Genomic DNA, 12,670 nt, shown 5'->3' with positions numbered 1-12,670 from the left:
CACATGGTACAGGGGTTGAAAGGCCTTTTTCCATGCTGAATGGCTCTATAACTCTAAACCTTATTGCACCAATGTAGTACCGCTCTTTGACCTAGACAAAAAGAGCAAAATAATATTTTAATCACTGCAGAGACATCAGTTCCCTCTACTGGTCAGGCATCATCTATGGAGGGTAAAAGAAAAAATGGTCCTAGTGAAGGGTCTCAGACTGAAATGTCAATAGTTTATTCCCCTCCATAGATGCTGCTTAACTTGCTGAGTTCCTGCAACATTTTGTGTGTGTGTGTGTGTGTGTGTGTGTATGTGTTGCTCAAGATTTCTATTAACTGCAAACTTTCTCATGTTTTGAACTCCCTCTGCTTTAGGGACCTCCAACCAGGTTCAGCATTCACTCCTACAGTTAGAACTGCATTCACTTCTACTGCAGGGTCTACCTTCGCCTTTTCCAATTCCCAAATGCTGCAGGAATTTGTGTCATCTCCCTACCGTGTGGATGTCTGTTCCCTCAACAATTACAGGGACTATATTCATCTCTATTCCTAACATGTGGATCTATTCCTAATCATCTTCCTAACTCATGTCTGAGGGATAGGGTCTACCAGCATTTTGAAAAGAAGAATCTGATTAGGAGTCAGCAGGTTTTTGGGTATGGAACTTGTGCTTGATGAACCTTTTAGAGTTATTTGAAGAGGTCAAGTGCATGGGTTTTGAAAGAGTCATCACACGTAGGCAAGGTGGTGAAAAAGTCACTTAGTGCTCTTACCTTCATCAGGCTAGGAGTTGGGACTTTGTGTTGCAGTTGTATGTCATTGGTGAGGCTGCACTTGGAGTACTTACTGCATATAGTTTTGATCAGCCTGTTATAAGAAAAACACGCTGACCTATAAAGAGTGCAGAAAAAAAACGTCAAGTATGTTGCCAGGACTAGAGGACCCGAGTTAGAGGGAGAGGTTGACCAGGTTAGGACTTTATTCCTTGGAATTTAGGAGAATAAAGGGTGACTTTACAGAAATGTTTGAAATTATGAAAGGCATAGATGATAAGGTGCATGGTAACAGTTTCTCCCCCAGTGTAGAGGCATTTAAAACTAGGAGGCGTAGAATTTATGGAAAGATTTAATAGGGACCTGAGGGGCAGAATTTGCTACAGCACACAAATATAAAAGTACTGAGACAGTACAATATGGGTGCAATACTGCTTAGCTCTGTGATGTGAGGTTCAGCAGGGTCACAGCCTCAGGGAAGAAGCTCTTCCTGTGCCTGCTGGTGCAGGAGCGGAGGCTCCTGTAGCACCTACCGGATGGGAGGAGAGTAAAAAGTCAATGGTTAGGGTGAGATGCATCCTTGATAATGCTTTTCACCCTGCTCAGGCAGTGTTTATGGTAGATGTTCTCAATGATGGGCAATTGGGTGCTGATAATCCGCTGGGCAGTTTTCACCACACGCTGGAGTGTTTTGTGGTCCAATACGGGACAATTGCCATACCACACTGAGATGCAGTTGGTGAGTATGTTCTCTATGGTACAGTGGTAAAAGTCAGTCAGTATCCTGTGACAGAGGTGAGCTTTCTTGATGCTCCGCTGGAAATAAAGGCGCTGTTTAATTTACGAAACATATGGATAGGTATATGGAGGGGTGGGGCTTAGAAGGATATGGGCTGAATGCTGAGAATTGGGATTAGCTGAATGGGCACTGTAGGTGTGGAAGCATTGAGCTGAAAGGCCTGTATCCATGATGTACATCTCTATGACTCTATAACATAAGATATGCATTCAGCTGTATGTTTGGAGACATAATTCATGACTTTAGTGTAAGGTCATTCTTTCAGTTCCCTACCTCTGGGAGATCCAATCATCTCTGCTCCAGGGCAGCTTAATCTTCTATCCAATTCAGGTGCATCTGTAAACTCAGTTTATTTTCCTCCCATCACCTCTTCAACAAAGTGAAAGTGTCTTTTATTGCTTTTTGCAGGAAGGAATCTGAACTTCTGATAAGGAAAGTGAAGCCATCACATGCTGGAAAATATACGTGTAAAGCTGTCAATCAGCAGGGTGAAGACCAGTCTGTAAGCAACATAGCTGTTACGCCTGGTAAGAGTGATTGAGTGATTCACATTGATGGTGTGTGTCTGTACCAGTTCAATCACCAGTTTAACAAGGTACTGATCAGTATTACCTTAAGCAGGTGAATGTAAGCTCGCTGTTGACTCTGTCTTGGCCCAACACACTAATGTTTCCCGTGATGGTGAGAAGTCAATGGGAACCAACCATTTTGCAACTGTAAGGAGCAGATGAGAAATAAGTTAAAGGCTGGAGGACAGTTCAAGGAGCTGAGTTGGCAAAATGCCTAAGTTGATGAAATGACTTGTTCAATAGTAGCAACATGCGTAATGCAAACATTTCTGCTGAAATTGTGCTTTTGGAATTTCTGTGAAGAACAAAGAAAGATTATTTGATGATAAATTCAATTTTATGCCTAACTATATAATATATATGAGTTTTAGAAGCCAATTTACTTTACATTTTTGCCTAATGGTAAAAATATTTTATTGCTTCATTTTGCAACACAAGGTGAATTGCATTGATAGATAATTTTTATATCGTCAGTCATAAGAAAGGATATAACCAAGGGCTAGCAAAGTGAATTTCTAAGTTAATAGTCATTTAGTATCGGGGCAAACAGAATTGGAGAGTTGTCTATAAGTATCTATAAGTATATTGTTGGTTATGTGCCATGTTGTATGACATGGGTGATCATGGTCTTTCTATGACCATGACTGTTGTTGGCAAATACTTCTACAGAAGTGGTTTGCCATTGCATTCTACTGGGCTACGTCTTTACAATATGGGTAGCCTCTGTCGTAATCAACAGCACTTCAGAGGTTGCCTGGTGTCAGTGGTCACATAACCAGGACTTTTGATGTGCACCAGCCGCTCATACGACCAGCCGCTCATACGACCAGCCATCATCTGCTTCCATGGCTTCCCGTAACACTGACAGCAGCTGGGGGCCAAGCAGGTACTACACATACCCCAATGGTGACCTGTAGGCTACCGGAGGGAAGAGTGCCTTGGACCTCCATTGGTAGAGACGTATCTCCACCCCATACAAGTATATAGTTATCTATTTTATATACATATGCAATAATTCTCAGCCAATTTACTTATCGGGTTTTCTACTGTGGAATGAAAATTTGACTGGATATGTAATTTGCGGCCAGTATGTTATCATCTGTTTCGTTTGTGCTGAAGTCCAGCTTTGCCAACAACTAGGCTCTTTAGAAATATCTGTGTTCACATTATAATAATAACTTGTATGTAAACTTATCACATTTTAATGATCCTTCACTCTAAGCTTCCAATGACCTAATGTGAAATAATATGGTGACAAAATTTATGCAGGAAGCTTCCAGTATAAATGGAAGGTTGAAAGCAAATATAAAAAAGAGATGCTCAATGTTAATACTGGGCATATTATCATTCTGCTCTTTTGTCCAGTTGACCCATCCTTTTTGACTCCTCTGCACTGAAAGGTAGTAATATCCTAATGGGAAAACAATTGAAGATCAATTAATGTAGACTAAAAGAGAAAAATTTGTTTTTAGTCACTAGAGCTAAATGAGTGTGATTATGTTGGCTAGATATTGAGTCATCTTCATGCATCTGAATGCAATGAAACACACAAAGATACAATATGCTGATTATCAAAAGATGTCTGTTTCTCTAAATGCCAGTACCCAAGTAAATTATTTGCCAACAAGATGCCGTTGCATAGTTTTTGTTTACTTAAAATTGTAATAGGAAAATGATCTTCTACAAAATAGCATTAGTGCCGAGGTCATTTTCCATAGCAGAAGATCATTTTCCTCTTGATAGCACCTCCCTTTTTTTAAAACTTTCTCAGCACAAATAATAGAAAAAACATGGAAAGTCAGAAATTTTTGACCAGATGTTCTGCACAATGCCTCAACATTAAAGCAGGTTTCATCCTTGCTGTTCAAAATGTCCACTGTCAAGGTGTAATGAAGTTTTTAACTTTTTCATTAAGGACAGAGACATCTGGGCGGAAACTTGCATGATTTCTTCCCAATAATGGAAGTGAGCATGAATTTGAAGCCTGTCATTGGTGAAGCACAGTGGGACTTTGTAGCTTGTGATTGACAGCATCAACCAAAACTGTCAGTTGACACCCTATCCATGAGGCATAGGAACAGAATTGGGCCATTCAGCCTGTGAGTCTGCTCCACCACTTCATCATGGTTGATCCATTTCACTCTCAACTCCATTCTCCTACATTCTTCCTGTAGCCTTTCGCACAACTGACTAATCAAGAAATTTATCGACCTCCACCTTAAATGCACCCAATGCCCTGCCCTCCACAGACACCTGGGGCAATGAATTCCACGTATTGACCACCCTCTGGCTAAAGAAATTCGTCCTTGTCTCCGTTCTAAATGAACATCCCTATATTCTGAGGCTGTGCCCTCTGGTCCTATACTCCCCCACTATAAGAAACATCCTCTCCACATCCATACTATCTAGGCCTTTCAACATTTAGTAGGTTTCAATGAGATCCCCTCTCATTCTTCTAAATTCCATTGAGTTCAGACCCAGAGCTATCAAATGCTATTCGTACGATAAACCTTTCTTTCACAGCATCATTCTTGTGAACCTTTACTGAATCCTTTCCAATGTCAGCACATCCTTTATTATGTAAAGGGCCCAAAACTGCTCATAATACTCCAAGTGAGGCCTCACCAGTTCCTTATAAAGCCTCAGCATTATATCCTTGCCTTCATATTCTAGTCCTCTAAAAATAAATGCTAACGTTGCATTCACCACTGACTTAATCTGCAAATTAATCTTTAGGGAATCCCGCACAAGGACTCCCAAGTTCCTTTGCACCTCAGTTTTTCATATTTTCTCTCCATTTAGAAAATAATCTGTACTTTTATTCCTTCTGCCAAGTGCATGACCGTACACTTCCTGACACTGTATTCCATCTGCTACTCCTTTGCCTATTCTCCGAATTTGCTCAAGTCCTGCGGTCTCCCTGCTTCCTCAACACTACCTGCCTCTCCAGCTATCTTCACATCATCACCAAGCTTGGCTTCAAAGCCATCATTTCCATCATCAAAATCATTGGCATATAAAGCAATAAGAAGTAGTCCCAACACTGATCCCTGTGGAATAACGCTAGTCACCGACAGCCAATCAGAAAAGGCTCCCTTTATTCCCACTTTTTGCCTAATGCAAATCAGCTAATGTTCTATTCATGCCAGTATCTTTCCTGTAATACCATGGGTTCTTGTCTTGCTAAGCAGCATTTTGTGTAGCACCTTATCAAAGGCCTTCTGAAAGTCCAAGTACACAACATCAACCAATTCTTGTTTGTTTATCCTGCTTGTTACTACTTCAAAGAATTCCAACAGATTTGTCAGGCAAGATATTCCTTAAGGGAACCATGCTGACTTTGATTTATTTTTATCATGTGCCTTCAAGTACCCCGAAACCTCATCCTTAACAACTGACTCCAACAATTTCCCAACTACTGAGGTCAGACTAACTGGCTGATAATTTCCTTTCTTTTGCTTCCCTCCCTTATTGAAGAGTGGTGTGACATTTGCAATTGCAATTTGCGTTTGCTATGTACTGATGAATTCTAATTTGTCATGTTCTCTGGCCATTGAATGATAAAAGTTGCACGATCTCCAAACGCAAAACCAAAGGTGATTTCAAAATCATCTAAAATCCTGGATTTTTTTTAATTGAATCTATTGAATAAAGTTGTGTGTGCTTTTAGAAAATTGGCTGAGCTTTTAAGTATTTTTGGAATTTGTCTGTTACAGTAAGTAATTCCCAATGATCTGGAGTAAGTATTGTATTTGGTGCTCATGTGTAAAGCTGTTTTTAACATCAAAATCCTATAACATTTAACTTCAATAACATTTACAGAAGCTGGCAACAGGTGTTTGGCTTGTGTCAGCAAGTCTGAAAATTGATCTGACTTTTTAAGTTTTGTAGTATTAAATAGATGTTTGGACAAGGTTCTTGTATCTGTAACATAGAAACATAGAAAACCCACAGCACAATACAGGCCCTTCGGCCCACAAAGTTGTGCTGAACATGTCTCTACCTTAGAAATTACTAGACTTACCTATAGCCCTCTATTTTACTAAACTCCATGAACCTATCTAAAAGTTTCTTAAAAGACCCTATCGTATCTGCTTTGGCATGTACTTTGACAAGTTGAAATCTTTGTATAAATCTGCTGATGTTTCTGTTAAAGAAGCATCTCCTATGTTCTGGAACAGCTGAAACATGGGAAGGAAACTAGCCAGAATGGCACTTAGGTTGGCTGAATATTTCTTTCCTTTTGTAGATTACCTTGGGCTATTTACATAAACTTTCAGTCCCATTCCTTTTTAAGATTGAAAAAGTAGGTATAGGATTAATGTTTAAGAAGACATGCAGGTCACTAATACTGAAGACGTGTTGGAACCCATTCTGTTACAATATGGTCAATAATGCTTCTTCTGTAGTTAAAGTGGCTGACATCCAGTCAGTTTCATACACGTGTGAAGTCATTCAGGTAGAAAATCCAAAGCTTTGTGTCGCTTATCTCTAAAGTAAAAAGTTTAATTGAGGCAGAATGTTCTCAATTTAAAACAATTAATGTTTTTGTCAATTTTTAAGAGAAAGTACATTTATATCTATATTCTCATAGAGTACATTGTTTCCATAAAACTTTTTTGTTTGGTAACATTTTTCTTGGCAAGGAGTTCCCAACCTGATATCTGAAGCGTAGAAACGTATCTTCAGTAACTGGATACCACTACGTATTCTCAATCAAGTCATAGTGGTTGTGTTGAAGCATGTCTGGGCTGTTGAGAAAGAAGAAGTCATTTTTTCTACATTATAGAAATTGGTGACCTGCACTTAAATTGTCTGACAAACATTCGACTGGCTATTAACACCACATTTTCTATTCTTATGCTAGTTCCTGAAAAGGCCCTCTTAATTCTTCTTGCCCCACCTGATTTATTTGAAGTAGGGAATCAACCAGTCACATCCAAAGTCATTTCAGAGAAGGAGTCTGTGAGATTATTTTAGATTTGGGATTGACCTGCAATTGGTCAATCCCCAGGTTTGAGTAAACTGATTTTGGATGGACCAAAATTGGAATTGTGATCATCAGCTGAGTGGGGGAGGGGGGCTTCCCAATTGTTATGCAAGGAATCCCAGTAAAAATGGATGTGTTGGTAACTGCTGCGACCAGGAAACTTGCCAAACTCTAACCCTTTCAATATTGGACACTACCTGTTCATGCGAGGACCTAGATACTATACCTGCCCACCCAGGTAGAGAGGTAAAGTCGTTGGGGTGAATGTGAGGGGAATGGCATATTAAATGGACAAAATAACCAAAATCTGGTTCTTATATGAAGATTAAACATAATCCATGCCTTTGAAGATTAGACCATGAAAGTTTAGGGACAAGTTCCACCTAAAGGCATCAGTTAGTCTTGTGAGACCATGGATCTGCACCTGGAAAGTCTTCACTCTGGGCAAGGTTGTATGGAAGACCGTCAGTTGTCCATGCTGCAAATCTCCCCTCTCCACGACACTGATGTTGTCCAAGGGAAGGTCAAGGGCTGATACAGCTTGGCGCCAATGTCATCGCAGAGCACTGTGTGGTTAAGTGCCTTGCTCAGGGACACAACACATCACCTCGGCTGGGGCTCGAACTCACGACCTTCAGATCGCTAAACCAATGCCTTAACCGCTTGGCCACATGCCCATGCCTACAGACTCCGACACTGAATACCAGAGACCCAATCATCAACCACCTCTTCCACCCTTCATTTTTGACTTAGTTGCTCAACTAATTTAAAAGGAATATTTCTTCAGAAAAAGTGACTCAGGTACTTCCTCGGGATCAGCACTACCCAATGAAAGGCACCATGAATTAGAAAGTTCATTCCACCAAAGGCTATCTCCCACTCTGCCACATTTACTGTTCCTGCATGCTTTGCTGCACTGCACTCCTTTAATAAAGTTAATTCTTTTGTATTTTTATCATGCTCAGCTGTGCATTCATATTACATTCGTTACTAGTGTAGAGTGGGGCTCATTGGAGGCGGCTCCTTAAAGCGCTTCTGTACAGTTGTTTCAGCAGATTTTTGCCCGAATAAATAAATGGCTCAGATACTGAAAATAAAACAAATAATTGTTTGAGTTCCTAAATGTTCTCTGCAATCCTGAGATTGCAGAATTAGTCTTATTAAAATACAATAAATTGTTATTCATTTGACCAAAAGATTTGTTTTTGCCTGCCTTTAAAGTACATATGGCTGTAATTCGGAAACATGTCCTGACTGGCATCGTGTGTTAAACATGCCTGAAAAATAGATTCAATAACCCTTTTCTGCTCTGACTTGTAGGCTTTGGACCTTTATGTGGGAACCCATAAAGCACAAATTGTTAATCTAATATGAAGCTGAATTCCTGTGTAGTTTCTTCATCAGAACAGCACATTGGAAAGAGTAACTGAGAGTCATACAATACAGGAGACCCACTGAATCATTGGTATCTGAAAGGCCTTATCCAGACCAGCTTAGATCTCCTTATTTCTTTTGTAGAAGTATAAACTCCAACTCCAAATTTACTTCCAGTTCCTCTCACCACCACTTCTGAAGGATGTCTGGGGAAACCTCGCAAATCAAACAGAAAATGCAATATTGTTGGTTTGACTCAGACAAGCACAAACACCGTAATCGTTAAGAAGCAATTGGTTGCTGCATTGGAAATGCTCCAGTCTGGAAAACCTTGTCACCTCTTGCTCGATTCTGAGCATCTGATTCTCATCCTCTTGAAATGTCACTTCAATCATGCAGGAATAAAGAGAAAATGGCAGCACTCTTGTCAATTTTTGTTAACTGTTTTCTTTCCTCTCTACGTCACATGGAGTTGTCATCAGTGGTAATTCCATGCCACTTATCCTCAGCTAATCAGAAACGCCTACCATGTTCTGCAGTGTAAATTGTGGTGTTGGCACATTACTAGACTAGTCTATGCAACATACTGTATTTGAGAAGCGTCATGTGCAAATGACCTACTTCCTCTGGGAAAGGTCAGTAAACAGCAGTGCAAAACCACAGCATCAAATAATGGATGCTAGTGAAATTTGTTTACTGTTTTTTTAAAGCCATTACCCTTTGGCCACACAAAATGGATGGTATTAAGTTTGTTGTGTATTCTGTTGTTCTTTTGCAATGAAGTAGAAACATAGAGTAATAGAAAGCTGGGAGTCAGGTATAGGGATGGGAGTTACCCTGCGGCCAAAGTACTCATAAAGATATCAGTGAACTTTCTCCTTCATCTCTCATTGCTATTCTTTGAGTATTTGTTATTTTGTATGAAGCATGACACTCTGTCACTTAATGGCTCTATCTCATAGTCAAGTAGGTTAAATGTGAAAGGATCATGCCTTCAGATGGATGCAGAGCATGCGGTTCAGAATCACATTAAATACTGATGACCTAAATCCTCAACTGAAAACCATTTTGAGAAGATGGTCTTGTTTCTTTTGTATTGTCTCATCATAGCACTGACGACCATTCCAAGTAAAATCAAAAGGTTTTAATTCCATTGACTGGCATTTTATAATCTATCTGCATCCTGCCAACCCTGATGAACTGCATTCAGATTCCAATACCAATTAGTTTATTTTCATATCCACCCAGGGTGCTATGAAATTCCTCGCTGATGTGAAGCTCACAGAGAGAACAGTATGCACAGTAATAACAAATACAGCAATAAATGCCATGATGAATGCACAGTAGCAGAATGGCACTGCAAAAAGAAATGCTAAGTTGGTGATAGCTGAGATGAGAATGGATGTGGAATAGAGTCCGAGAATACAGCAGCATCACCAGGAAGGGGATGTGAAAGAGGTGAATAGTTCAGAAGTCTGTGAGCAGTGAGAAAGTCTGATCTTGCAAGCTTTCAAGCCCGTCTATTTTGCATGGCATGATAGTAAATCCACAAAGGATAGAAATATCTAAGTAAACAAATCTGTCTTCTCCTCCCAGCCCCAGCTCGGCAACTTCCTTTCAGCCCAGTACCCCAGCTTCTTTTAAATCTACTCCTCTTGCACAGCCCTGCTTCAAGTGTCTATGTCCTGAGGTGCAGAACTCCCTCATTAAATCCAATTGACTCTCCAAGCGGTCTTCCTCATGTCTGCCATTTTGACCAAAATTGGCTGGCCTCCAGTAATATTTCCTCCTTTACTATAATGTCCTGGGTACGTGGAGCTCCTCGGGATACTTTACATGCACTGAATGAACTTTATAAAGATGTACAATTGTACCTGTGTTGGTTCTGGAGGAATGCAATATACAAATATGCTCTCTAGCCCACCAAGTCCTTTACAACCAACAAACATCCATCTTCACCCTAATCCTGCTTCCCATAGTGCCGTCAACTACACCCGGGTTCTATCATTCGCGTACACTAGGAGCAATATGCAGTGGCCAATTAACCTCTTAACTTGCACACCTTTGGAATATGCAAGCAACCAGAAGAATCTGGAGGAAATCCAAATGGAGAACAAGCAAACTCCATGCCGATAATGCCAGAGGTCAAGTTTGAACCCAGGTTAGTGGAATTGTAAGGCAGAGTCTGTACTAGCTGCATCACTCTGCTGACCAATAATATTAATATCATTATTCCTATATTAAATTAATATCATATAAATATTCTGGTAATATTGGCTAGGATGTGAGGAGATCTAATATTTTGCCCATCCTTGGTTGAGTCAGTCACCTGTGATACAGGATCAATGTAGTACTGATCAGCAAGGTGGGTAAGAATGGCAGGTTCTCTTTCCGGTGAGGCTATAGGTGGCTGTTTTGGTTTTGGCAATGGCCTGGCAGCTTTTCAGTGTCATCATAAGTACTAGATTTATTAAACTTCATTTCACAATGAAAGAGATAGACATGTCAGTATGTAGAATTAATCAGTTGGTTTAGCCCAAGGATTATTTGTTTGTTGTTTGCTGTCAGTCAGTATATTTCCTTGCTACACACATAAAAGTTGCTGTTGAACGCAGCAGGCCAGGCAGCATCTCTAGGAAGAGGTGCAGTCGACGTTTCAGGCCGAGACCCTTCATCAGGACTAATATTTCCTTGCTGTTGTTTGCCAGACAGGTTGGTAGACAATTGGATTTGGTTTCCGGATTTTTACAAGAGTATGCTAAATGTGAAATAAAGACATGAGTATTACATAAAAAGTGGGTCAGAGAGCATTTACTGAGGGAAATGGACAATTGATAATTCACCTGGATTGAAACCAGAGGGGAGATAGAAAAAGCTGAAGGAAATGGATGGAACAAGAGCTAGCAGGGCCAAAATATACTGGCTATCTCCCAGTCAACTTTCAGTCCAGATGAAGGCACTGAACCGAAAATGTCAATTGATGTTGCCTGACTAACTAAGTTCAAGTTTTTTCAATATATTTTTTACTTCGGATTCTGGCATATGCAATTCTTTGTGTCCCCTTAAACACAGAATTTATTGGAAATACTCAATAGGGCAAAAATAAAACTGCAGATGCTGGAAACTTGAAATAAAAGCATGAAATGCTGGAAATGCTTAGCAGGTTGGGTTGCATTTGTTGAGGAAGAAACAGTTTTAATGTTTCAGGCAAATATCTTTCTTCAAAGTGCAATGATAATCTCTCTTGTATTTCACATTATGTGGATTTTTTCTCCATTATTTTTCCCTTTGTCAGCATTTTGAAATTAATTTATTCCACAACTATTCCAGTTCTCATGAAAGGGCGTTGACCTTTATTATTAACCCGGCTTCTCCTCTCTGCCAATGCTGCCTAACCTGTTGAACATCTCCAGTATTTTTACGGGTTTTCTATCTTCCATTCCAGATTGCCCATAGGTATGTCAAATATTTGTGTGTGTGTGTGTGTGTGTGTGTGTGTGTGTGTGTGTGTGTGTGTGTGTGTGTGTGTGTGTGTGTGTGTGTGTGTGTGTGTGTGTGTGTGTGTGTGTGTGACAAATGGAGGATTTCTCCCAACTGCCTTGGTAATGTGGGTTAGGTTATAGCTTTAGAAGATTCTAGTTTGTAGCTCCACAGATAATCAATGAACATAATTGGAGTTATTTTTCCAGGACACTAAAATATTTGCAAGAACTTGTGTTTATATTTCTTACATGTTTATAATATTAAAAATGTAAAGAATGAATAATTACCAGCATTTATACTTCGTTGTCCAGACCATAGGACATCTCGAAGAGCTTTATAACCAGTTATTTACTTTTAAAGCATTTCTTGTCATGCTATGGGAAATGAATCAGCATATGCACACACATCAAACTCTGTAAAGAGCAATCTGATAATGATCAGATAATGTTTTAATGGTATTGTTTGAAAGATAAATACAGGCCAGAACTCCAGGCAGAATTCCCCTGCCATGCATGTTACAAAATGTTAGTTTTCTTTCTGAGAGGACAGACAGTGTCTCACATCTCCTCCAAGGAGCTGCACCTCCGATATTGGAGTTTCAGCCTAGATTATGCAGTCAAGTGCCTCAGTGGGATTTGAGCCCATAACCTCCCGACTCAACAGTTGAGAGAGCTACAGTATATCTGAAGCCC

The 12,670-nt window shown here is 40.0% G+C and overlaps 1 protein-coding gene across 4 annotated transcripts in view; it reads left to right on the top strand.

The window, feature by feature from the left end:
• The window catches only part of nrg1 (neuregulin 1), a 931,591-nt gene that overhangs the window by 772,341 nt on the left and 146,580 nt on the right, over positions 1–12,670 (top strand). For all 4 annotated transcript variants that reach the window (XM_063046786.1, XM_063046785.1, XM_063046783.1 and 1 more), the window contains one exon: positions 1,971–2,089. In XM_063046786.1, coding sequence (XP_062902856.1) covers positions 1,971–2,089 — 119 coding nt within the window. The remainder of the gene's footprint in view (positions 1–1,970; positions 2,090–12,670) is intronic.

Source organism: Mobula hypostoma, chromosome 4 (assembly GCF_963921235.1).
Source record: "Mobula hypostoma chromosome 4, sMobHyp1.1, whole genome shotgun sequence".
Lineage (NCBI taxonomy): Eukaryota > Metazoa > Chordata > Chondrichthyes > Myliobatiformes > Myliobatidae > Mobula > Mobula hypostoma.
The sequence above is the reverse complement of the archived record's forward strand: the minus strand, read 5'-3'. Positions and strand labels throughout refer to the sequence as shown.